Here is a 26,803-nt window from a genome sequence, read left to right on the forward strand (position 1 = left end):
TCAGGAGACTCCATCCTGGACCCGTACTGGAACTTCTTAGCCTTCCCAGCTCGTGGTGTTGAGGGCTGCTGTGAATTTGTGGGTGTCACTTTTCTGGGTGGATTCTGAACGAAAAAGGGTGGAGTCTAGGGACCAGATAGATTTGGCTCCCTCAGATCTGCCAAAATCCGCCAACAGATGGCTCCAGGCAATATGGGGCAAGGCGGGTGGCCCTACTACCACACACACGCACAGCCTATTGCAGCATGCTGCCCTGCCTCGCAGTTCTGAAATCCTTGAAGTTGGTTTGGGGTACCTGGGAGGTGCCGGGCCTTCCCTTCGAAATTGTATGCTTATTATGCATTCACTGAGGAAGCTACTGGAGCCCAGCTGAGCTCAGGACCAGAACGCTCCTGCTCGCGGCTGAGCGAGGGTTCAGGCAGCGAGGAGGCCCAGAATGCAGCGGTTTTGGAATTCAAGAACCAAAACGAAAGGATCCCCACACTCACTGACTTCAGCTAGGTGTGCGCTTGCGGTCTAGAGGGCAGAGCACAGGCTATAGACCGGCCTGTAGAGCCCACTAGGCTCTAATTCCTTTTCTAGTACAGGGGCCTCTCACTCCGTAGATTTGCTGAGATTGTAGCCGGCTAGAGCGGCGCGAGGCAGGATCCGAGAAAGTAGCACGCTGGTGCTTATTTCTTTCCTCCTCTTGGGTAGTGATTACTGTTAATCTCATAATACCTAGTACTGATTGTGATACAACCTGTGGGAACACAATCCACTGTTTCCTGTCCTGGCGATCTAGGCAGAGGCCCTCTGCAGTTTGTTAATAACGACTTCCCCTTTTGCCCTGGTCCCCAAGGTTTTTGTCTTACGGACGAAAGTGATCCCTGTGGTTCCATGTAGGGGCCTAACGTCCATTCCTGCTGGTCCTCTTAGAAGTTCAGTTTCGTTTTTTAACAGTTGGTGTCGGGGTCTTTACGCCACGGGTCCATTAGGTCAAGGCTTGGAAAGGCACTTTATGGCGGGAACTGGATCAAGTGCTGTGGTCGCCCCTGACTTCTGCACAATCTGGAATCTGAAAGACCTTGCGCATGTGATTCTCACCCGTCCTCCCGTACGCAGTGGCCCCTAGCGCCTAGAGATTTCAGTGTACTGGCTTCTTAGGCTGAGTCTATACTCTCAGGATCGATTTGGGAGCGAGCAGCGAGCAGCCGCAACGGAGCTAAGGATCAGTTCCCTCCAGCGCAGAGCACAACGCCCTCTGGACCTCTAAGCTACTGATCCTCTAAGCTAGGATCTCTGGTGGGCTTTCCTGGATCCCTTAGACCAGCCGCTGGCTTCGTTTTCGCTCCACCTCGATTATGACCGCGTGTGCTCCGAGGAACTGGCCATGGAGAGGACAGCCCCTGGGTAGAGTATGGACTTTTCTGGACTCGCGGAAGACAGTGCGGGAGGCCAGGGACTCCAGCTCTTGAGGGACCCAGAGCTGTGAGCAACATGGGGGTGGGGCGGGAAAATGCGAGGCGGGACGGAGTGAGAAGTCCTGAAATCCCCCACTTCACCGTGGCAAGCGGACAGGGAACAAACGAACCGACTAGGAAGAGCGCGGGTCCTCTGCGAGACAGGGTAGGTGTGCTCTAGCCTTTCACACGCTACAGAGCCCCGGGCTATGAGGCGGAAGGAGTGCCGCAATTCTGGGCTCGAACCCTGGCTGTTCTCGCAGGCGTGTCCAGACCTCCTTAAATCTGGGCAATCCAGAGATCTTCGCTCCCTGTTCTTTTCCAGTGGCCCTGGATCTGTGTACACTAACGGGCTCACTCCGGCTGCATCTGAAACCCACAGAGTCCAGAGAGGTGTAGCGTTCTGTCTGGACACTCATTGTCTTGCTTTCCCTAGGATCAGAAACTCAGGGAAACCGGATGAATGAAGGGGGAGTGCGGGTTGAAGGATAGAGTTGCGACATTCTCTTCTGGCGTTCCGTCCTGCCTAGCGCGTTGGGAACATTTCCTGTCCCTAAAAAGGCTAGCACTAAATTTCCTTTTCCCAGCACAGTCAGCAAGAATAGAGAGGCTAAACAGCCACTTCCTCAGAGTTCCCACTTGCAGGAGCTCCTTCTGCGGCCCCCAGGTTCTGCCCTCTGGGTTGAGCCAAAGGTGATGTCCCCCTCGAGCTCCGTTCCCCCTCCCCCAACTCCAATTAGTCAGAAGGACGCTAGATCCTCCCGCCTACGGAGGTACGATCCTGGGGTCTCCTCCAGGTGTGGCTGTGGAGAGGTTCGCCATCTCCAGGTTTTAAAGAAAATCTCTATTGAGGAGGACTACAGATCAACTTAGCTGGGGTCGGAGGACCGTTTGTTCTCCACCCGGAACTTCACTTAGTCTGTGTATATTTATTGTGCACCATTGTGTGTCTAGTGGTCCTGCCCTGGGTGAGTGCCCTATCTATGGCTTCCTTCCTAGTCGCCTATCCGCTATGGGAAGGGTGAATGGAATTTTGTTAAGGAGTAGTGCGGGGCGGGGAGAATCAGGGGAGAGACACCTAGAGTGAAAGGATGTCTCCTAGAAGTCACCTTGTCAGAGGGTTTGTGGGAGGGGACAGGTTATCACAGTGACTTGCAAACTTGACAGGCACCTAGATACTATGGACACTAACTATGCCTTCACCCGTGAGTGAAACCCCAATCCTCAAAGCTGTTGGCTAGCACTGCTCCAGCTGCTCAGCCCTGGGCTCGCTTGTCTTGGCAGCCCATCAGTAGCTTTGTCCTTTGCACAGGTGTGAACGCTTCTCAAAATGTCTGTGAGTGACTCAACAGTTCTAGACTTGGGACTGGGATTGCTTGGCAGGCGGAGAAAAGGCAGCACAAGACAATCACTGAGTACAGATGCCATACTCCGGGACAGCACTCATCTGGCTCGGGATAAAAGGAAAGAGATGAGGTACAAAGGTCCAGACGTGAAGATCCACTAACCTGGTGTGCGCTCTCGTGCGAGCGCCCTTTACCGTTTCTGGGACTTTTGAAGATTGTTCTGGGGTTGCTGAAAGCCAACATATTGGGAAAATGGATGCTCCTTTCTCCAGCGACCTCTAGTGTCTTCTAGTGTCGTACCCCTGCCCGAAGCAGCAGAGGACTCTGCCTCTGAAAGAGAGGAGGGTGTTGGTCCGAGGGAGGGGGTGGAGGTCCTGGGGCACCTTTCATCTCCCACTTGCTCAATTGCTGCCATCTGTTTTGACCATTTCCAGTAAAGGCTAGTGTGAACCAGTCTAGGGTCCCTGCTGCCCACTCTAGGACCCTTGTGGATGCAGAGCCCATGTTCTGCGTATTCTGTGACTGAATAAATGCTATTAAATAAGCAAACTCTATGGCAGAACAGTGAGTTCCAAAGGGTTCCAGGGACTGAGTGGTAGCCAACTCTTTAATCTCAGCAACCAGGAGGTGGAGGCAGGAGGATCATTGTGAGTTCAAGGCCAGCCTAGTCTACATTGCAAGTACTAGGGCAGCCAGAGCTGAGGCTACAAACAAGGCACTGTTTCACTGCAAAACCAAAACATCATATGGAGGCTTCGTCTGATACCTTCGGTCTTACCTACCTTGGTGAAAGGGAAGTGAGGGGGGAGGATGAGGAACTGGGAGGTTCTGGGAGGAGCTGGGAAAAGGTCCTGGTATTCAACTGAGCCAGGGAGGCAGGCACCGAGGGAGGCCTCTGGAATAGCACACATGTTGCTATGGGGCTCAAAAAATAGGAAACTGGATGTAGTCTAGAAATAGGGCCTGAGGCAGGATGAAAATCAGCCCCTTGCTTCTTGACAGGAAGCCACTAGGGCAGCAGGAAGGGCTGGAGGGACCCAGTTGTCAGGGGAGTGGGAGACCTCTGAGTTTGGCTATGGAGGCCAGGGCTCCCTGCTCTTTCTCCAGACCATCCAGCTTTGCTGAACTTGACCAGGCATCCTCTGTTCTATGAGTCCCATCCTGGGCTCACTCCATCCACCACCTTACCCCAGTTTTCTTCCCCATGAGCCTTCTGCTTTGATGTATGGAGCAGCTTCAGGGAAACGTAATGAACTGAAGATCTTGTCATCCACTTTCCTTCATGATTCTACATGAACTGACTCCACTTCTCCAGAAGGAAACTGCTGCCAGCAGCTGCCAGGAGCCTGTTCTGCAGCAGCGGGGGCCTGGGGCACATTCTTCCAGGCACATGAACTGCGAGAGGTGCTGGTCTCTATCATAAGCCTGTCTTCCTACAGCTTTCTGGGTATGCAGATCAGTCCAGGTTGTCAGGAGCAGCCTTTCCAGAAAGGGTGGGGGGAGACCTTGGACTGGGAAGTTCTTCTTTATCATGTTTTCACTGAGGTCCTGGGAGAAGAAACTGTCTCAACGGCGAGGACAGGGCAGAAGACCCCATGTCTTCTCGACTTCCCAGAGGACTCATTCACAGAGGCCTGCTTGGCTGTGCATGGGGGCGACCTCAAAGAGGGTAACTGATTTGCTCGGGAGTTAGCTTTGTCCTGCCGGACAGTGGATGGGGAAGAGGCTGCAGAGATCTCACGACTACCTCACTAAGATGCCTAGGATGCTAAAGTGGTGCCAGGCCATGGCCTGAACAATGACCAAGGAGCCAAATGTCAGACAGTCACAGAGAGTGGGAGGGTCCTCTCAAGGACGTGTGTGGTACAGCACACTGCCTCTGTGTGTCTCCACACAGCCAAGGGCCATCCAGGAACCAGGAAGTTTCTATCTGTGTGCAAAGAAGAGGCTGGCCAGGACTCCTACGATGTCTTCTGCTGACCCTGGTCAGGCCCAGCTGATGGTCAGGGCAGGGGCAAGGATGCAGGTGGCTTCTAAGACGTGTGAGTTCTGGTACAGAAGTATCAAAAAGCTTCCATTTGCTTAGCTTCAACTCTGCTAGGAGGAAGTCACTTCATTGTGTCCAAGAATGATGCTGGGTATTCACATCCACACTGTGTCTGACTTACATTGGCAGCACTGGGAACTCTAATCTTCTGGTCCCTGTGGCTGCTACAAGGTGCCTGTATAAAGGCTTCCCTCACTCCCAATGGATGCTTTTCTCTGGGAGAATGAAAATCTTTGGTGGTTCCAACATTTCTGGGATGCTTGCTGTTTGGACTTTGGCCCTATTCAGTTGATTCTTCGGTCCCAAACCAGGTCTGACACCACCAGGTACCAAGCTTCAAGGAGCTTGGATGAACCAATGGCTAATGACTCTGCTGAGGTCACAGTTGAATGCTCATGAGTGTGTCGTGAGATGAGGGTTTGTTCCACACACAACTGAGCTCTGACCTCATCTCGTGGGCCAGCCCTCTCCCCTCTGGCTTTGGGTATCCAGCCCCTTTTACTCCTGTGGCTTGTTGAAAACTATCTGGTTCTTCTCTTGTGGAGAGCCCTGGACCTAGCTCCTCCATAGCTGTACCCAGGCAAGCTGGGCACCTGGGCTCTCCCACCCTTTGTTGTGTGCTAGAAGCCCGAGTGGGAAGCAAGGTAGGAACCAGGGAGCAGAATTGCCCAAGTCACAAAAGGGCCCTGCACCAGGAGCTGTAGGACTGCAAAGGCCAGGAGGTGGAGAAGGCTACGGCTTTCTAGGAGACCGTCGCATGCCACCCAAGGTGAACTCTTCTGGGAGGGGGGCTCAAGCATCGTGTCTCCTTCAGGGAAGGACAAAGAGAAGATGCTGTAAATCACAGTGCAGAGCTAATTCCCCGGGGCCTTTCAGGCACAGATGTGCAATCGAGTGTAATGAGCTCTCTCTGGGGGCCTCCAGGGGTTCTGACCACGTGCCACATGAGCTAATTGACTGCTGAGCCTGATAAAAGATTTGTGTTAAGGCTAATGCTCTGGCCATCACTGCTGTGGTATAGGGATGGGATTGGATCAGCTGGGGGAAATGGTAAAGTGTGTGCTTGTGCGTGCATGTGTGTGTGTGTATGTGTGTGTGTGTGTGTGTGTGTGTGTGTGTGTGTGTGTGTGTGTGTGTGTGTTTCCAGAGGAGCTCTTGGCATGCATCAGTCAGGAGCCGAGCCCTCTTGGAGGGCTTTCTGGAGGAGGTATCTTTCTGCTGGTGAGAGGTTCAGTTGCTGCCAAAGTCAGTGCCTTCTAAAGCAGTCAAACTCTAAGCGGCTTGGGGAGGTCTCTCGTGGGCATCCTCGTGCAAAGCCCTGGCCCACGGCTCCCTGCAGTCCCAGCTGTCCATGTCCACGATGAGGAGGACCAGGGGCAATTGTCCCTGGCTGAGTATTCTAGCTGGGGATTACTCTTTCCCCAGGCTTTGTCTACCTTCCTACCTGGCTAGACAGGGATGGGGGCCTTGCTGGGTGCTTCCTCGTGATGATGGGCACTAAGCAAAGAAGTGAGTTTAGAGTGAGTGCAATGTACCTTAGAATGACACCAAGAGGATAGTGTTCTATGACTAAGGACGCTGGCAGAGGAGGGGCCATTTGTTCTGAGTGTGGCAACATATTATTAAGGGTAGAAATCGACAAGGATGTGAACAAAAACCCTGTGGTCATCAACTGTCACTACCCTGCTCTTCCTCCGGGGCTCTGGTCAGTTGGTAAAAATGGTGGAGACTCCGTCCTGCGACACTGAGAATACATGACAATTACTAAAGCAGGTCACACGTTATCCTCAAGGAAGACACCCCAGTTAACCCAAAGTGGACACACTTGTTCATACTCAGAGGCTGCCAGCAATTGCCCACCATCACAGGACAGCTCCGAGTGTGAACAGAAGTGCCCACAAGTGTGCCAAGTTGGGGAGAGCAGAACTGCACGCCTGACAAGCCATTTCTTAAAAATATGCTCAATGCTCCCCTGAATAGGCTTATGTCTTTCATTGTGAAGTGAACAGCATTTACCCTGATGAGGTCTCAAAGCCCCAGAGAGCATCACACACTTCAGGCAGGTGTCCTGCGGGACTGGTGGGCTGACAGCCCTGAGCTTCCCTGACTGCTCAGCACGGAGCTTTCTTGTTGGTGGTGCACGTCACTTCTGTTAATAAAAAATAGTAAGAGTCCAGCCAGGTCTTCAGAAATGAGTGCAAGACACGTGTCTCGTTCGCCATGACGGATCAGGCCCTGTCAGAGTGTTCCTGGAAGCGCCGCGTTTGTTTAAGCTCAAAGACTGATTCGAGTGAGGTGAAGTTCAGACAGACCCAATTTCTGGAGCCATAGATTTCTCTGTGCACTTGGGCGCGCGCGCGCGCGCGCGCGTGTGTGTGTGTGTGTGTGTGTGTGTGTGTGTGTGTGTGTACAAGAAGGAAATACACACGTGAAGTGAGGAGCATAGAGAGGATATTCCTGGCCTATGAGTAGAAGCATAATCAGAAGGAGGAAGAATGAGTTATGAGGGGGAGAGGTGAACTGTCCAGATTCGAGCCTAGGAAGCTGAGTGTGGGATGAGGTTAGTCTGGGGAAACCCTGTACACCTCTGTCCTAGCCCGAGACAGGTCAACCTCAAGGTATCCCTGCCCGTGTCCGTAGCCCTGATAGACCACCCTGCAGAGGTGACTGCGCTCGTGGCGTCATTTTTGACCATCCTTCTTTTCAGTCCATTGAGTCATGGGGAAGGGGATGAATAAAGCTGTCCCCTGACACTTTTATCTTCCCCCAATAGCTTTGTCAGGGGACTTCATGAAGATTGTCCCCTGTGGGGAAGTGTGGTGAGCACTCTTGGTGCCTGGGTCTGTGGGGAGTTGGGATTTGGGGTGTGAGTGAGCTTCACTGGGTGGGGTTACACTGTTGAACACTCACCCCAGGAGCACCATGGGACTCACCCCAGGGGCACCATGGGACTCACCCCAGGAACAGCATGGGACTCACCCCAGGAGCACCATGGGACTCACCCCAGGAGCACCATGGGACTCACCCCAGGAGCACCATGGGACTCACCCCAGGAGCACCATGGGACTCACCCCAGGAGCACCATGGGACTCACCCCAGGAGCACCATGGGACTCACCCCAGGAGCACCATGGGACTCACCCCAGGAGCACCATGGGACTCACCCCGGGAACAGCATGAGACTCACCCCAGGAGCACCATGGGACTCACCCCAGGAGCACCATGGGACTCTCCCCAGGAGCACCATGGGACTCACCCCAGGAGCACCATGGGACTCACCCCAGGAACAGCATGGGACTCACCCCGGGAGCACCATATTGGGTGCTCAGTCTGAGAGCCCTGTAGTGTCCTGCTCTGGGAGTGCCCTGAGACCTTTCTAAAAGGCCATGGGTCTGATGGCTTGAAAGAAGTTCCACTGGGCAATGTTCTGTGAGCTTCAAATTGAGGAACCATGTGTACATTTGACCAAACAGGGGCAGACGTTCAAAGTTCTCTGAATTCCAGGGAAAGGGAGCTGTCAGGAGGTAGTAGGGCATGGAAGACGGTACTGAGATGAGCAGGATGGGTAGAAAGGATCCATCAGGCTCTCCCTTTGTGCCTGTTGGGAGCCAAGTCCTGGGTTTGTGCCAGCCGGGCTTGACTTGAGCCCCTCTGAAACCTCTAATTGCAAATCAAAACCAAGTCCAGAGGCCACTAACCAAGTAGATTTCTTTCTAGAAGTCGCAGCAGTCAGTGGGCAGAATCAAGAGGCTATGTGTGTGATGGGGAATGTGGGTATACTGTGTCTCTCCCAGAGCTGATGCCCTAGGGGAAGTTTTGAGACTGTTTTGCTGTTCCCAGTTCCCAGGCCTGCTGGCCACAAGCTAGTGTCAGGTGACTCTGTCTATACTTTTTAGTTAGGTGGTGTGGCTTCTGCACTCGGCAACCAGTGACCTGGAGGAAGGTGGTAGCCAGGCCCTGAGCAGAGCTCACAGAAGGAGGCAGTCTGAACTAGGGGACCTGGTGTTTAAACCTGATACACTGGCCCGGTGGCTGGTAGCACCTCTTGTTACATCGCTTCTCTGGCCAGGCCTGTCCAAACGTCCCACAGGCTTTGAGCCTTCAAAATCATCATCCCTTGCTGAGATCCAGGTTTCACTCCACAGCCGCAGTGTGGCCTACCGCAGTAGTGAAGTTAGAAGCCATTCCAAATGTGACCTCCAGGTGGCAGTGAAGAACTAGCCCGACAATGTAAGCAACCCTTCCCTCTTCTCAGGTGAAATCCATAGAACAGCAATAGACTGGCCAGCCAAACCCCAGTGTCACCCTAACACCCTGACTCCTTAGGTTAGGAAGCCAGGCACTAGGGCAGCAGTCTTCTGCCCCAGCTGTCCTGCATGCTGGACCGCCCAGCAGTTATTGACACTGGCTGGTGCCTGGCTCCCTGCACTGGTGCTATGGGCACAGATGTCTGTGTGGTCCTGAAACTTCATGTATGAGAAAGACCACAGGGGACTGGACGGCTTGCTGGATAAGAGATTCCCCTCAGGAGAAGAGGCAGAAACCCCTGCTCCACTACTCTTCCCGATCTTAGCTGCATTTGTGTAAGGTAAGCTATTCTGGCCAGCCACTTCATCCCTCCACGGTGACCCCAAGGCAGGCCTGTCGCCACCCTACTTTGACGCTTGGTTGAGTAGTGTGCTGTCGGTCCCCACAGTTCAGAGAGACAAACTTCTGCATCAGAGTCCAGTTTTCTCTCTTATAGGTTGTACAAGAAGAAAACAAACAAACAAACAAAAAGCAATAACAAAACATGTAGATGTCAGCAAAGTCCAGGTGTACTTAGGGTAAACTCACAAATGAGATCTGATACAACCAGGAAATAGAGAAGAATGTTTCCACTGTCTAAGACGAAAACAAATACTCAAATTATATCCAGAAGCACCACCACCACCACCTCCTCTACCTCCATCTCCACCACCGTCACCTCCACCACAACCGCCACCACCCCCACCTCCACCACCTCCACCACCTCCACCACCACCTCCATCATCACCTCTACCACCACCACCACCACCACCACCACCACCACCACCACCATCACCTCCACCACCACCACCACCACCACCACCACGACCACCACCACCACCACCACCTCCACCACCACCACCACGACCACCACCACCACCATCACCTCCACCACCACCACCACCATCACCTCCACCACCACCACCTCCACCACCACCACCATCACCACCACCACCATCACCTCCACCACCACCACCACCACCACCACCACCATCACCTCCACCACCACCACCACCACCACCACGACCACCACCACCACCATCACCTCCACCACCACCACCTCCACCTCCACCACCACCACCACCACCACCACCTCCACCACCACCTCCTCCTCCACCTCCATCTCCACCTCCACCACCACCATCACCTCCACCACCACCACCATCACCTCTACTACCACCACCTCCACCTCCACCTCCACCTCCACCTCCACCACCACCACCTCCACCACCACCTCCTCCTCCACCTCCATCTCCACCTCCACCACCACCATCACCTCCACCACCACCACCACCACCTCCACCACCACCTCCACCTCCACCACCACCACCATCACCTCCACCTCCACCACCTCCACCTCCACCACCACCTCCACCTCCACCACCACCTCCACCTCCACCACCATCACCTCCACCACCATCACCATCACCTCCACCACCTCCTCCTCCACCTCCACCTCCACCACCACCACCATCACCTCCACCTCCACCACCTCCTCCTCCACCTCCACCTCCACCACCACCTCCACCTCCACCACCACCTCCACCTCCACCACCATCACCTCCACCACCACCACCACCTCCACCTCCATTGTTGGGACAAGGACAGTAGCTTGGAATCATTGCACCCAAGAGGTCGTGGCAGAAGGACTGAGAATTTAAAGCTGGCTTGAGCTACATAGCAGAACCTATGTCAAGAAATTAAGGGCCAGGCATGTAACCCCTGTCTATCATGTACAAATTTGATTTGGTCTCTGGGATGACAACCAAACCACACCCAACTGAAACAAAGGGAAGCAAAATGCAAAACACAAGGATGGGTCTGGTCCTGGGTCCCATGCTAATAAAAGGACTCTGGAGAAGGGGAAAAGTGAAATGCAGGGGACGTCAACAGCAAGAGGGATGGGTGGACAGTTTTGTCTGCAGTGCTAGAAACACTGACCTGAAATGTGAGATGGTCAGCATCTCTACATATCACCACTAATTTCTCCATGGGCCATCTCATAGATGTCCAGCATATTAGCTTGAATGAATGAGAAGTCCCCACAGTCTTGGGCATTTGAACACCTAGTCCCCATTGCTGCTGTTTGAAAAGTCCAGGAGGTGTGGTCTCCCCAGAGGAAGTAGATCTGTCACTGGGAGGGGGCTTTGAGGTTTCAAAGCCTTGTGACTTTCCCTGTGTGTCCATCATCTTTGCTTTCTGCTTGTGGTTTTCCAGATGTGAGCTCCCAGCTTCTGCCCCATGATGGCTGCTTGCTTCCATGCTTCCTCACCATGACAGCTTCTTATTCCTCTGGGACCGAACCCAGATAAACCCTTCCTTTTTTTTTTTTTTTTTCGGAGCTGGGGACTGAACCCAGGGCCTTGCGTTTGCTAGGCAAGCGCTCTACCACTGAGCTAAATCCCCAGCCCTAAACCCTTCCTTCTACAATTTGTCTTGATCATGGTTTTCTATCACAGCAATGAAGCAGTAACTGATACACTATACCTACAAACTCCTGTGTTCCCCAGCACTGGCCTTGATCCCTGCTTTCCACCACTGCTTTTAGTCATCACAAACCTTTCCTTTGGCCTCCCTGGCCAAACTGGATGGGTTGCTGCCACTGCCCAGGATGAACAATCTTTCGATTCCTCTCTGGCTCTGGCAAGATTCTTCCCTGTACTCTGAAGGAGGGTAATGGTTCCCAGCACTGGGTGGTTTCTGCCTTAGGTGTTGGAGGCAAATTTGTGGGGTCTTTGAGCCAAAGATTGAACACCGAAAGCCAGCACATGGACCTACTGCTGCCTCTGAGTTCAGACTCCTTCCAATGCTCAAGTTCCCCCCACTGTCTCTTAGTGCAAACACACAGAGTTGGCGCAGACGGAATGCCCACGGGGTCTTTCTTTTCTGCCTTGACCATCCTCGCCATTTTCTAAACTTTTGGTTAAGACCTTAAGTACTGATGAGTTTTCAATTTCTTGTTTGTTTCTTTCTCTGTTTTCAAGACAGGGTTTCTCTGAATAGGCCTGGTTGTCCTGGAAGTCTGTAGACCAGGCAGGCTGGCTGGCCTTGAACTTGCAGATCTACCTGCCTCTGCCTCTGCCTCTGCCTCTGCCTCTGCCTCTGCCTCTGCCTCTGCCTCTGCCTCTGCCTCTGCCTCTGCCTCTGCCTCTGCCTCTGCCTCTGCCTCTGCCTCTGCCTCTGCCTCTGCCTCTGCCTCTGCCTCTGCCTCTGCCTCTGCCTCTGCCTCCTCTCTGCCCCTTTCTGCCCCTGCCCCTGCATCTCCCCCTGCCTCTGCCTCTGCCCCTGCATCTCCCCCTGCCCCTGCCCCTGCCCCTGCCCCTGCCCCTGCCCCTGCCCCTGCCCCTGCCCCTGCCCCTGCCTCTGCCTCTGCCTCTGCCTCTGCCTCTGCCTCTGCCTCTGCCTCTGCCTCTGCCTCTGCCTCTGCCTCTGCCTCTGCCTCTGCCTCCTAAATGCTGGGATTAAAGGAATGTGGTGTGCCATTGCCACCTGGCTATGCTGGCTAGGTTTTTTTCTGTTGTTATTGTTGCTGCTGCTGCTGCTGTAACTGTTGTGGCTGCTGCTGTAACTGCTGTGGCTGCTGTTGTTGCTGTTGCTGTTGTTGTTGTTTTGCTTTGTTGTCATTTTGGCCCAAGCTAGGGAAGACAGAACGTCAACTGAGAAAATACCTCTATCAGATTGGCCTATGGGCATGTCTATCGAACATTTTCTTGATTAATGGCTGATGTGGGTGGGCCCAGCCCACTGTGGGTGGTGCCAGAGTGTATAAGAAAGCAGGTTGAGCAAGCCAGGAGGAGCAAGCCAGCAAACAGCCTTCTCCCTTGGCCTCTGCTTAGTTTCTACCTTCAGGTTCCCTCCCTGAGTTCCTGCTGGGATTCCTCTCAGTGATGGCATGTGACTTGAGAGAGGTAAGATGAAGACAGCATCAGAAAGCAAACTAGGATGCTTCTCAAAGCTGAACCCTTGGACAGTCAGCCTTGTCCTCCACCCTGGCCACCCCAACAGAAAGTAGGGTTCACTCAGGTCCTGTTGTGTGAATCTGGTGACTATTCCCTGTGTTGTGGGAGGTATCTCTGTCCCACTTTCAGCTCTTCTTCTTGGTGTTACAGGGAATTGTGGGACAGGATCTCCTTGAATCGCTCAGAAGCCAAGAGCCACCAGGCCTGGGGACAGAAAATGGGGAAGGACCCTCGTTGACCCTTGAAAGCAAAGTGCCTAGACTGGTGGCTAAGGGACACTCTGGGGTTCCTGGTGGCTTGGGTCTGGGCTCCTCATGACTTGAGGACATTTCTTCCTGGCTGCTGTAGTGCTCAGCACCTCCTGGTTTTCCACTCCGGGAAGTGGGGAGGCCGGGAGTTGAACAGAACCCCGGAACAGTGGAGCAGAGACCTGGACTTCACTGGCCTTCACTTTGGGTCTTCTCTACAGCACAGCTAGCTCCACACATCCCATCCACTCCGCTCTGTTCTCATCTGGGTAGAATCCTTGGCTGAAGCCAGATATACAGCCCGCTCTCAGGTGACTTTGGAGCTGGCCAAACACAGAAAGGAGGGTAAGGCCCTACTCTCGGACCTGGGCTGTCTTCAGGGTTCTAGTTAGTGATGCACTGAGGTAGAATCCTACCCTTCTACCATCCTTAGTGGGATGCTCAGGGTGGAGCCTCAGATACCCCAGGTTCCTCACCGACTCCATCATCCTCCACATGTAAGTTCTGACTCATTGCATGAAGTAGCTGCCAAGCTCCAATCATTAGGCTTCATTTCAGCGGGAAGAAAGGGGCGTGCCTCTGCGGGGAACTTGGTAGAACGGCCACCATTGTTGTCAGACACATTAGGAAGTATGGATGTGCACTCTCTAAGAATGAAGGGCCCTATGACTGAGGAACCTTCTGTGTCCCATTGCTTCTACAGTCTGCAGAGCAAGATTGCAGCCCAGGGACCCCGAGACCCTCTGCTCTGTCTCTGTCACAGCAAGCACGCTGAGTATCCAGCTTCCCAGAAACACTAGAAAGATAGCAGGAGACAGGCATTCAGGTGCTAGGGTTAAAGTGCCTCTCCACACACTGCCCATCGTTAAACTTTAGGGTCTGGGATCGCCAGGCTCACCAAAAATGGGCAAGACATTCAGGAATTGAGCTGCTCAGGAAGTCTTAAACTGAAGCCCTTAAAAATTCCCACATAAACCCACCTACCCTGGGCAGCCTTCTGCTGGGTCAAACTTGGCAGCAGCCCCAGCAGGCTCCATTTTGGGGTCCATCTGTAGAACTCAGGCATGGTTGGTCATCCCTGGTCTCTGCTCAGATCACCAGTCTTTCCACCCCCCTCACTAGGCCTGGTTCACAGCAAAGACAGTGGGGGTGGGACATCAGGTAGAGGGCGACGGCTTCCTCCATGTCATGGCAACACTATGTCTCACCTCTTGTCACAAAGATTAAAATCTATAATAAGGACATTTAAGAACTCCCTGTAATTTGGTCATCAGCTCTATCTCGGCCATTAGCCGATGGCATCGGGATATTAATCTAGTCGTTCCTCAGGCCTCTGTGATTTGTGATAAAAATGTCAGATGATTAGACTACACCGGCCACAGCACTGTGGTGATTGAATAGCTAGGCAGGGAGCATCACTTGATTGCCCTGACCAAGGAAGCCAGGCTCTGTGTGGCAGTAACCCCCACAGGACCTTGGGAGGAGTCTGAGAAGCAAGGGGTGGCTGTCCATCCCAGAGAGTGAATGAATGAGGCTGTCCTTCAGAAGTCCCATGGCTCTGGGGTCCCTTAGATTCCTACTCTGGAGCCTGTAGGGCCCTGAGGTTGTACAGGTGGAAGAGAGCCAGAAAAACCTGAGGGTAGCATGCCGGGGAGAGGCTGCCGACATTGACCACAGAGAAGGGTAGTCTCTAAGGTCACAGAGGAGGGTAACTCTGGGACTGTTTTTCTAGGCCCCACTTGGGGTCAGCTCCCTGTGTCTGTGGCCCCATGGACCCTGGTATCAAGCTCCCAGCAGCCACCTGAAGGCACCTCCCTGCTCTGCCCTTCTCAGGGACCAGGCAGTCTCTTTTGTAAGGGGTGAAGACGTCCTGAAATTGATTTCTCTGTTGGAAGTGGGATAATTAAACCGGTTGTTTCTCTCTTCATCATCGTCATAATAAAACGAGAGCACGGAGGGGTTACGTGTGGCGTAGAGTAATATTGTGCTGGCTTAATGCAAGGCAACATTAATTGAATACAAATGGCCTTTCTGGGAGTTGCTGAGTTATATTTCAGAGATATGGGATAATGATGCCATTTAATCATTTTTACAAGATATAAAATTACTGGCCGCTCTAGGGAGATCATTAAGGAAAACAATTGTTCACAGCAATTGAAAATAGGGTTTTAATTATTTAATACAGAAATTAAACTATTACAGGACCAATGCTGGACAAGGCAACTTAATAGAAATTTATATACAAGCTTCTGTGAACATTTTAGTTTTATTAACCTGCCTAATTTCTTAATCCAGACCAGCCGGAGGCTACCTTGGCTGTGGCCATTACTTCGCTGCTTGGATTGCCTGGGCAGAAGGAGGCTGGGCATGGCATGCAGGATAGGCCGGGGAGGCATGCTGGGAAGATGGGCAGCCTGGCCAATGGGGAAATTGGAGAATCTTGCTTTGGAACTCCAGGGACTACTGAGAGAACCCCCAAAATTCTGGCAGTGGATCTGTGTGTTACATGCAGTGGTCCTGGGAGAAGCAGACCCGGGCAGAAGCAGCTATGGTTTCCTGTGTGGCAGAGGCTGGGCAGGCAACGAGAACAGGGGTCTAGGGCCCCCATCTGAGTGCTACCCTAAGCAGGGTAGCCGCCTGGGAGATGTTCTGGAGAATTTTGTGAGAAATGCTCAGAAGCGTTGGTGCTGCACATGGACCCCAGCTTTGGTGAGTCCCCTCCAGAAACCAGGTGTGGCCCCTGCGTGAACAGAGGCAGAACAGGGACGGATCTCCAAAGGCTTTGCTCCAGAACTCATTAAAATCTCCCAGGGGAAGGTTTCTAGCCTTGCTTTTCAAACTTCACTGGGCGGAGGAGGCAAAAGACAAGGAGTGTGAGCAAGGGTGCCAGGCACAAGGGGCATGGCTGCTGAGATAGAACTTAGTGTCAAGAATCCAGGTTGTGCCCCGGGGCTCCAGCCCAGTTGACTGTGGTCTCCATAATCCCTCGTCCCCCTCCCCCCCCCCCGTCATAGGTGGTCCACCAGAGAGGTCCAGGCTCTATGTCTAGAGACCAGGTACCAGGATCTCGTACCCTAGGAGATAAGGCTGCAGAATCAACAGAGGGGCTTTGCCAGGGACCTCTGGCCTACTCCCAGCTTTGGCTGCCAGTTGGAAGGAAAGGCTGTTTTAAATGGGATTTTGGTTAAAAACCGTCAGATTCAATATACTTACCCCCTGAAGTGACGAGTCTGGGGCAGATGAGATGGTGGGAGAAACACAGCCACTGAACCTTGGTGCAGCTTTGCTAAGGACTTTGAGATTTTATACACAGTTCTTTTATGTTAAAAATTTTTTTAAATAAACAGTTAACAAAAATCTTTATTTTAAAAATTGGAAAATTTCATCACTTAGAGAGAATGCTCTATTTTAAAGAAACTGACCGACCAGCTATGGCGGAGATGGTTGGCCCGATGTGGACACTTACAGAGCAAACCTGGTGGTGGGTCACGGGCTAGAGGTTATGTGATAACATGTTTTACCATTGTCAAGGGGCTAGATGGGCTCAGACCTTTGGCCCCTACGTCTCCTAGCCCTAGACAGGTAAGTCCTGACTCCTGCTCCTCCGGCATTTCCCAGAAGATAGTTAAGTGACATGCTCAAGATCGGGGTGAAGACCACCCGGCCTGGCTCTTCTCCCTCTGTGCTGGCTCAGAGGTGACAGCGGCCTGCAGGTGGCCCCATCCCTACCTTACCCACCTGTGCAGGGTCACCTGACATCAGGGAAGTCCCGCCTTGACGTGGACAGCAGCCATCACCCTTGTGCCTGATGCCCCGCCTCCCCTTCTTGTCTGTTGCCTCCAGGCGACGCATCTTTTTTTAAGAGGCAGGGCTAGGTGCCTTACTCAGAGGCCAGCCACTGCTGGAATTACATCCTGCCTCCCATTATGACCAATAAATCCCCAGCAATCTCTTTTCTCCTCATAGTTTTTAGGGTTACATAAATTTCACCTATGCAATTTTTTTCATGCTTGAATATATTACAGAATGCCACTTCTGCCGCAGGAGCTAATTGATAATGTGATTTGTTATGTTGCCGGGACATAATTCAGAAAGTTATTTTAACGCCTTTGATACATGGAATAGCACTCAATGTTTAATATTTCTCACATGGGCAGACATGGTGTGAGGTGAAGAATGTGATGTTGCAGATGAAATATTTCCAGAAGCTTTTATTCTTGTTGTTTGGGTGAGTGCCAACATCTTCGTAGAAGAAAGCTCATATTTCCAGCACTGTTCTGATTTGAATTCATCCCTTGGTTATTAGTTTTGTGCTTTTTTTTTTTTAATTCTGGAACAAGTATACATATGTTTTCAAAGGAAAAAAACAAACAGAACAGAGGCGAGTCACACATAACTCTTCAAGCACCACCAATGTTTACTTATTTCTGTGTCAGGTTAAGTTTAGAGTGTGGAGCCCTCCTACCCATGCTGTAGGTTCAGGCAAGAGGAAAAAAATCCCACAATCCATCAGCTTATAACAAGCCGCACACCATTATGTGCTGCTTGTCTGTCAGGATGTGTGTAATGGGATAACATTGTGGATCATGCTACCCGCTGGCCTGGCTTGGGCCACCATCTCAGGGGTCAGTTCAGTGTCTTAGAATCTCAGCACTGTGCACACAACCCTTGCTCTATTAGCTGATGGAAGGAAGCAGGGGACTGTGGCCCAGAAGAGGAGACGGGGCATAGAAAAGAAGCGACCTCCAGCAGACGCCTCTCTGTTCTCTCCCACGTTCTGCTCTGGGGTTTGGTGCCGTCTGCGTTTCTCTGAATCTCAACCTCCAGAATGAAGGGCCTTCAGTCCCTTCCCCTCCTCCCCGAGTGGTGACATTTTGCAGAATGGTTAAACAGCAGAAGAGAGACGGTGATTTGGGTCCCAAGTGTTCGTGAGGTTGTCGTGCTCCTGCCTGTGCGTAGCTCTGTGTCACTGCCAGAGTCAAGATGCTGGGTGGGGATGTCACCAGGGTCCTTGCTGCTGTCCCCAGTCCTGGCGATACCTGTTCCTATACTGTGCCATTTGAGAACGTTTTATAATGAAGTCATGGAACCCTTGACAGTGGCTTCTATTTCTAAGCAGGACCCTCCACATCCATCTAGGTGGCTCTACTGATGGCTTGGGGTTTTGGGGGGTAGGGGTTGTTTTGTTTTAATATAAGAACAGGTGCTATGGTTCAGCCCTGGAGTGTTCCTCAAAGCCCGTAAGTCAAAAGCTTGGTCCCCAGTGTCCTGTGGGAGACTGGGCCTTTAGGTCTTTGGGTGTGGGAACTTGAACTGGTTTGTGGGCCCCCAGCCTCACTCCTGCTTTGCCCCCTGGCTCTGCTATGCCTCGTCACAGGCTCAACGCAGGACTTTGAGCCAGAATCAGTTTACGCTCTTTGTCATGGTGAAGGGACACTGGTCCGCACTGTGGGGTTATGTGGAACGTTGTCTTCTGCTCGCTGAGGGACATTTGTGCTGTTTCTGGTGTTTGGTCACCATGAACAAGGCTGATCTAAATGCTCAGGTGTATGTATGGGGTGGGAATGGGGGATGAGGCTCCACTTCCTTGGGATAAAGAAGTATCCAAGACTGCACTCTGGGCTGAGGGACGCTGGATGCAGGTTTTGTTTTGTATAAATGTCTTCTGGCATGGCATCAGTGTTACATAACACTGTCGGTATCATTTTCCTTCAGCTAGTATAGTCAGTATTAATTTGTGCTTTAGAAAAAAAAATTTTGGCCACGTGGCCTGATCCAGGAAGCCATGGCATCAGTCCGTCAGTGCCCACAGGGAGGGAAAGGTGAGCAGAAGGATCACATAAGAGATGGGTCCCCACCTCAACCCCCAGAGTCCCGACAGAGCAGCCAGGAGACAGGGGCCAGAAGGACCACACTCGTCCTAGGAGTCCTGAACGTCCAGAAACACACCACACACTTTGTTTTGTTGTTTACTAAAATACTGAAATGGAAAACAAACTTGCAGGATAACAAGAATTAGCAAGAGCCTGGGTGCTGTACCCAGCAGCAGCTGTCTTCTGGGGATTGTGCATTGTGGACAGAAGGACAGATATCAGGCTGTGTCAAGGCCTGGGGTGAGCCCCAGAAAGTGGGGAAAGAGTCCTGAGTGGGTAGGAGTCACGGAGGGGTAGAGCTAGGGACAGTGGCTTCACAAAGACTCCAGGGTCTAGCTCACACGATGGCTTGGTGAGGCAGACCATACAGAACCCAGTTGAGGGCAGTAGCAAGTGGCTCAAAGTGGTGAGGCTGCAACCCAGGTAACAGCTCATCCTTGGAGACCTGGGGGTCCTTATCTGTGGAGCATAGACACAACCTGTGAATCCCAGAGCTCTCTGGCAGTAGCCCGGGTCTTGCCATGATGTCCAGCTTTTCCAGGGCCAGGGGGAGGGGAGCATTGGGGAGCAAGTTGGTGCTTCTGGCTGTACGGGGCCATGAGTTCTCCCAGCAGCCTGACCACAGCAGCCCTGTTACCTCCTGTGCCTTGGTGTATAGCAAGCTGTGGAAACTATGTGAGTCTGGCTATGTGGCTGCCAGTGGGGTTATTAATGATAGCACCAGGATAGAACCATTCTTGACCCCAATCTACCTGTCTACCTTCACCAGACTCCCTGAGGCATCTTAAGGCTGGAGACTGGCCTTATAACTCCCTCTGTGATGCCTAGAAGCACCCCTGCCCTGGGCAGGACACCGCACAGGGGTAAACATCATTGGGTTCCTTTCTTCCAAGCACACGGTACATGCTTCGGTGACAGGAACGGGAGGGCCAACATTGATGGTAGTGGTCATGAGGCCCTTCCTCTATTTAAGGCAAAACAACATGCTAGCCCATGTGTTAGGAGAAGGAGCTGGGTGGAGTCATGCCGAGTCCTTTTTCTGGTTTGTTAGGAAGGACCCAGACATCACCACCTTTGTCTACCTCTCTGGTCCCTCTTCCTTGACTTGGCCGCTCAGTCACTTGCTCTCACTACCACAAATTTATCCATTCACTCCGCCATCTCACACATCCATTTATTCATTCACTCCTCATTCATTCACCCACTCACTCCATCACTTACCCACTTAATTTACCCTCCACTTACTAGTTTACTCATGAACACACGAGACTCTTCATTCAGTCACCCATGTATTCACTCTTCATTCATTCATTCAGCCATGCATTCCCTCATACTCATTTACACACTCAACCCCCTGCCCCCACCCTGGCAACTACATCCCAGGCACTGGGGAAGCACATGATTTTTCAAAAGTTAATCTCTTACTGAGTTGTATTGAATGTATTTTGGATTTCTCGATTTTAAATCCTCCCAGGATAAATCTTTCTGAGTTATGGTACATTTTCACTTGAGCATATTGCTAAACGCAATTAGCTAGAGTTTTATCTGATTTTTTTTTTTTTGGTCCTAGTATCCACATGTGAAATTTATCTGCAAATTCCTTCACTGCAGCTGGCGTATCTTGGCACGAGGTTTTGAGGGATGAGTAGGTGGAGTTTGTCTCATCTACAACAGGCAACACCCTGCAGCCCTGCCTGCGGTGTATAATCCCTGAAGCCAGAAAGCTGTCTGGAATTATACAGCAACAGGAGACACAAGCTGGAGGGCCTTCCTGACTATAGCACGGCAGCCTCAGTCTGGGAGTTCCTCTTCCTGAAGGGTTTCTTGCCTTGGTTGAGGAAGACCAGGTGACCCCATGGGGCTCATGGACTGGGTGGCTCATGGCTAGGTGGCCAACTCCCCAAAGCAGTCCCTCTGGGCAGAGAGAAAGCCCAGGGATCACCCAGAGCTCCCCATCTTTTCAAAGAGAGTACAGCAGGGCTCATTTGCTTGCTCTCCCTTCCTCCTTCCCTCTTTCCCACCATCCCTCTCCTACCCCTCTCTTTCTCTGTGTGTGTTTGTGGTGGACTAAGGGCTAGGGTCCACTATGTTCTTGTTCAACTCCAACTCACCCAGAGGGCTGAGCAGACTACACTGGCTTCTCCACAAGGATGGTGCTTGCTGGCTCATGCAATCCCTTCTCCCCCTTCCTGCCTCCCTTCCTCCCTTTCCCTTCCCTCTTTCCTTCCTCTTCACTCCCTCTTTCCTTCACTCTCCCACTCCTTCTCCACCCTGAAGTGGGACACCCTATCCCTGAGGGCCATGGAGTACAATGGTAACCCCAGGGACTTATACAGACAAGCAGATGGATGGTCAGTCTCTACCTTACCTTGGTTGTCTGGTTCATTGCGTAGCCTATGAATGAGACGAACTGTTTTCCCAAGTGGCTTGCCAATTGCTAACAAGTCTGGGAGTGGAGGGGGGAGAAAAGTCCCTTCAGGTGGGCTACAGACAACCTTGGAAGGCTTCTAGCAAAAGCCCCAAAAGACTTTGGGACGGCCAGGGCGCCCACTCACTATCCCACAGGAGGGTGGCCCTCAGCATGTTGTCCTTCAGTGGTGTGGGCCATTGGTTGCCGACAATGCTCTCAGTCCCTGTCAGACTCAGAAGGATGGCAGTCTCGATGGGCCTCTCCAAGGACCTCTGTGATGCACTGTAGAGATACATGGACTGTATCAAGAGGCTGACGGTATCCCTCTACCCTTCCTTGCACCAGCTGCTAGACTGCATGCATGGGCCAGGGCTTTTATAGTTCTGAATCTCGCCCACAAACGTTAAATGTTATTTAACGGGAAGTAGCATTATTGAGTATTGTCAAATCCATCTGTTGGCAGATCCCAGGCCTACCATGGAGCCCGCAGTGGGAGTTGGTATTATTAGGTAGAAGGTACTGGCCAGCCAGCCCTGGTAGTTCACCAGTCCATGGGGTAAGCTATATTGGCACTTGCTCATAACGTCACCTCCCCCAGTCCTAGGCTCCTGATGACACAAGAATAGAAGGTACCTCTGGTTCTCTGCGCTCTCTATCTTCCGCTTCCGGCTCTTAAAGGACCTTGTCAAGTCCAGCAGGACCATCATCTGGCATTCTGCAGGACACATGAGGCTCCTCAGGAGTTACCCACACCATTACCAGATCTCCATGGGAGCTGCACTCTGACCCATCAACCTGATGCTTGGACTTTCAAGGGGTTCTTTTCAGGTTCCCATTGGTCACACACAGGAAACGGGGAGCAGGCCTGCTTGGGGCCACTTCTAATTCTTCCTAGATAGAGAGTTCTGCTCCCCCATCACTTATGGAAGTTTCTGACATTCCATACTGGTGCCAAGAGAGAGAAGGAACCTCAGTGTGTACCTGTGGAGGTGGTGTGAGAAGCTGGCCCCAAAGAGGGGCTGGCTAAAGGAACTATGCACAAGCTTATTAGCCCCCAGCTTGCTGCTGATGGAAGGGTTTCTGGGATGGAAGATGGCCACGAATACTTTGGGCTGAGTGGGCCACCCTAGACAGGAGTGCTCACTGAAACAAGTGGCAGTGTGTGGTCCTAGTGTGATTACCTACAGGACTTGCATGGACACAGAGGTGAGATGAGCTTTAGTGACTGTTCCCATAAGCAAAATGTCCACCTGTGCTTCTGATGATGCGGTTTTGCTCAGTCCACTTGTGTATGATTTGAGCATGTCCAGGGCTACCAGCTGTTGGAAATAGACCTGGTCAGCATAGAAATAGACTGTGCCCATGGTGGGCATGGTGCCTTGGTGTGGAAAGAGCAACCAGACAGAGCCTATATAACCATGAAAGGGACCGTATGCCTCACGAGGGAGGAAGACTCTGGGATCTGGGAAAGACTTATCCATTGACTGTGCATGGTGGCTGGCCCTGAGCAGTCCCACAAAAGCATCCTCCTACAAGTGGGGAAAAGGAACTTGGGGAACTTAGAGAAACACAGACACACCAGAGGGTCTTTGGCCTGAGGCTGAGACGACTATGGACCACACTCTCCAAAAGTCTGAACATTGAGCCTGCCGTGTGCTGTGTGTTATGGGTGTTGTGTCAGCATGGCCCACCTGGCAAGGTACCTATAAGCACACTGTACTCAACATGTCACATGGTACTGCTTTCTTTGACCTCTGAACTTAGCCTAGGTCACTTCTCACCTGTGGTGCCCTCTACTTGGCTTCTGAACCCTTTTAGTCCCTGGGATATCTGAGCACAGCATTTCCATGATACCCCTGGGCCTGTTGTTAGTAGACACAGAAAGAACAAGGCTCCTGAACACCCATGTTCAGACTGGGAAGGCTCTGCAGGGGTGACACTTCACATCTGACGCTCATCTGTGGGACTCTGGAGAGCTGAACAGGAGCCCATAAAAGGAGGTGCTGAGGGTAACCAGGAAGGTTAGTCACCCTGTGGCTGCCATACTACTGTTGGAAATGGAGTGTGGGGACAGTTTTCAGATAGAACACAGATTGGGGGGGGGGGGTGGCCATGGCTTCCTGAAGTGTTGTCCTGGACTCCAATCAAGTAGCAGTGGCCCTGTTTTCCTCCCTAGGATCCCATATGTGTCTGTAGGCCCTGGCTGGGGCTGTGGATCGGGGAGGGGCCTCACCTTGTAAATCCATGGCTACCAGTCTTTCTACTTCCAAATGGGACAGGAAGTTCTCCATCCCGTAGAAGAAAAAGCCTCTGCAGCTGTTCAGTACCTGCTCCCAGTCAGCCTGGCTGCACAGGGTGAAAACAGTGGGTGGGCATTATCACACCCCCTCTGGGCTAGGGGAATGCATCTGCAACCCCTCCTTCCAGCAGGGAATGTCCCCTGCCACTTGCACTAAACCCTTTATTGTGCTGTGGGGTCCAAATAGTTTTTGTTTTCCCAGTGTATAGCTGGCCTCATATGGAGCCCTACCCCTATCCCCATCCCCAGGGATGAACTGGTCCAGGAACAAACATGCATCTCAGGCCAGTGGAGTTGGCTCTGGTTAGTGCTGTAGTAACTCCAACATAGGAGACAGGCACTAGGTATGGTCTTTGTTACCAGTTCTGACCTCGGTGCTCCACCCCCAGCCCTGCGCAGGCTCACTCCTGTATCTCTATGCCCCTGTGTCAACTGGCTTGACTCCCCTTCTCCACTCCCAGCCACACTAAGGGACAGGGATGACAGAATACATGCCCATAGGGCCCAGTGTATGACCCTATCCTACAAGTGTATTTTCTTTGGGAGGTTTGGCCTGAGGGGATCTGAGGTTACTTAGGGCAGATCCGAGTGTGGGTGAGTGACCCTGGGACTATAACAGCATCTTTTGCCTACTGCTGTGCCCTGGGCTCTAGAGGACAGACCTAGCCAGCAGGGAAGGTGCCACACTAGCCTCTCTAGTCAGCTTTTGAAGACCCAAGACCTGACCTTGGAAACTGGTAGCTTCCCAGGTGCCCCATCCAACGTGCGGTAAACAGATCTTGGTACTTTTCCAAGATTTCCTGGGTTACTGTAACAGGTCTCAGTAACTCTGTAGGAAGAATTGAAAAAGGCCGTGGCTTCCACAGAGAATGGAGAATGGGCTCTTGGGCCACCGGGCTGAGACATAGGCTAGGGAGGAGTGAGTTTTAAGCACAGGTGGGAATCCTTTCCTCTTCTATTGGAGGAATTGGGAGAGAAGGATAAACAGTAGGAAGAGGAGGAAGGGATGGGAGGAGGGAGAGCTGAGGGGAGGAGGAGGCCCCAGAGAATCAGAAGGATGCAGACCCAGAAGTATGTAGAATGCCAAGGTGGTCAGCTTGTATTCAGACCCAAGGCTCCAAGGCCACTTGAGGTGATTTCCATACAGTCACGAGAGCAGCTGGCACAAGGCCTGGGTGGCCTTGGCCTACATGCCAGGAGTCTGTATGATGGTCTCACCTGGGCCCTGGGCCTCCTCAAAAGGGTCCACAACAACTGAGTCTGAGTCAAGGACAAACAGGAACCAAAGCAGAGTCCTGGGGGGCCATAGGCACCCATCATCAAAGGATACACTTGATGGTGTCTGAGTCAATCAGGGTGCATTCCGGTGGGATGATCCGGACCATGGCGTTCTGCAACACAGACGGAGGTGTCAACGCCTGGGCTCACCAGCTGGGCCTAGGTAGACCTGGCCAGCCTGATGAAGTCGAGCTGAAAGGAGCATGGGGTCCCTGGGCTCCCACTCATGTACCTTGCCCTTTTTTCCTGGGGTTTTCTTCTTGATTTCCTTGCTCTTGATCTCTTTCTTTACAATGCCTTCTGTGGAGGGAAAGGCCAGGTATGAAGTATCAGCGGGCACACGACACGGCAAAGGGACCAGAGGATGCCCGGTTGTTCAGTTTTGAATTTTGTGACTCTGACTCGGTGAGACAATTGATTTTAAGTTTTTTTTTTTCATGTCAAAACACAGATCTTTGTAGGCCCAAGGAAAGCTCCTGAGGAAAGACCAGCCCCCGAGGCTGATAGGCAATCATTTCTGAGCATATTCTGCACAAGGAACTCAGCAGGTATTTGCACCCCTGCTGGTTCCAGGGTCTGTGCACAGACTGAGAGCCTGTGTCTTTTCTAGGCTGAGCTGCCCCATGGGCAGGTCTTTCTGGCTTCAGGTGAATGGCTCCATGCTCCACTGTGATCTTCCTCCTCCTCCACCCTGTGCCTTTCACTCCTGTAGGACCTTCCAGGGTGGGACTTCCACAGGGAATGGGGGTTGAGGCACAGGAGTGGCTCTCTACCTTCCCCACTTTGCCAAGGACACTTCTCGGGGACACACTAGGAGCGTGCTTGGTTCTGATGGATCTTCTGTCAGAGTCAGAGCTGACCTTCATACAGGCCCTCAAGTACATCTGAGTCTTGCACTTCCGGGGGCCTTTGTCCTCACTGAGTAGCTACTTAGTTGCTTTCTAAGCAGAAATCAAGTTGTGTCTTCCAGAATTTTACAAAAATGAAGGCATGTGCTGTGTGCCCTCTTTGGAGTTTTTCCCTGGGCTCAATCTCCTCAGTGCTATGTTCCCGTCCATCCAAGCGGGTGTTCAAATGGCCATCAAGAGGCTGCCCAGTCGTGAGGAGCAGAGGAAGGCCTAGTGAATGTGTGCTGTTGACACGAGTGTGACCACGTCGAGTCTTGTAGCCTCAGACTCATGGGAAAATAACAAAGTCCACCCTACACCCCAAGGCTCAGAGGGGAACAGCAATGTTGGTATTGTGTGAAGAAAATGTCCACCATGGCTTTCTCCCTCCAGTTCTTTACAGAAGACTGCTCCCCAACACAGACTACCCCTACAGAGATTAGCTAATTTGTTTTTCTCTATATAATAATTTTGCCTCCTTGGTTATCTATATGTCATAACCCTGCTTCCTTCCCAGCTTTATGCAATAATCCTGCCTCTTTGTTCAACCATATATGAAAACTATGCTGAGCTTCCAGAGTCCTGTGGCTTCTCTATCAGAGAGCCTAGTCTACCCAATTCCAGCTTCTCTCTCTCCTTCCCTCCCCATTCTACCTCTCTTTCCCCCTTCTCCCCCTCTCTCCCCCTTTTCTCCTTCTCTCCCCCTTCTCCCCCTGTCTTCCACCTCT

General features: G+C 52.1%; 1 protein-coding gene across 7 annotated transcripts in view; it reads right to left on the reverse strand.

The window, feature by feature from the left end:
* Window positions 1-19,284: 19,284 nt before the first annotated feature.
* Window positions 19,285-26,803, reverse strand: part of Cfap46 (cilia and flagella associated protein 46) — a 79,572-nt gene continuing 72,053 nt past the window's right edge. For 6 of the 7 annotated variants that reach the window (XM_063281010.1, XM_063281014.1, XM_063281011.1 and 3 more), the window contains 9 exons: window positions 25,421-25,488; window positions 25,241-25,301; window positions 25,129-25,164; window positions 24,637-24,739; window positions 23,845-23,957; window positions 22,245-22,326; window positions 21,757-21,893; window positions 21,570-21,647; window positions 19,285-19,660 (listed from right to left, as the gene is read on the reverse strand). In XM_063281010.1, coding sequence (XP_063137080.1) covers window positions 19,539-19,660; window positions 21,570-21,647; window positions 21,757-21,893; window positions 22,245-22,326; window positions 23,845-23,957; window positions 24,637-24,739; window positions 25,129-25,164; window positions 25,241-25,301; window positions 25,421-25,488 — 800 coding nt within the window. In that variant the 3' untranslated portion in view covers window positions 19,285-19,538. Of the gene's footprint in view, window positions 19,661-21,569; window positions 21,648-21,756; window positions 21,894-22,244; window positions 22,327-22,792; window positions 22,931-23,844; window positions 23,958-24,636; window positions 24,740-25,128; window positions 25,165-25,240; window positions 25,302-25,420; window positions 25,489-26,803 lie in introns of those variants that run through there. The other variant, XM_063281013.1, reaches the window with a different exon arrangement.

The sequence above is a fragment of the Rattus norvegicus genome, chromosome 1 (genome assembly GCF_036323735.1).
Source record: "Rattus norvegicus strain BN/NHsdMcwi chromosome 1, GRCr8, whole genome shotgun sequence".
NCBI classification, from domain to species: domain Eukaryota; kingdom Metazoa; phylum Chordata; class Mammalia; order Rodentia; family Muridae; genus Rattus; species Rattus norvegicus.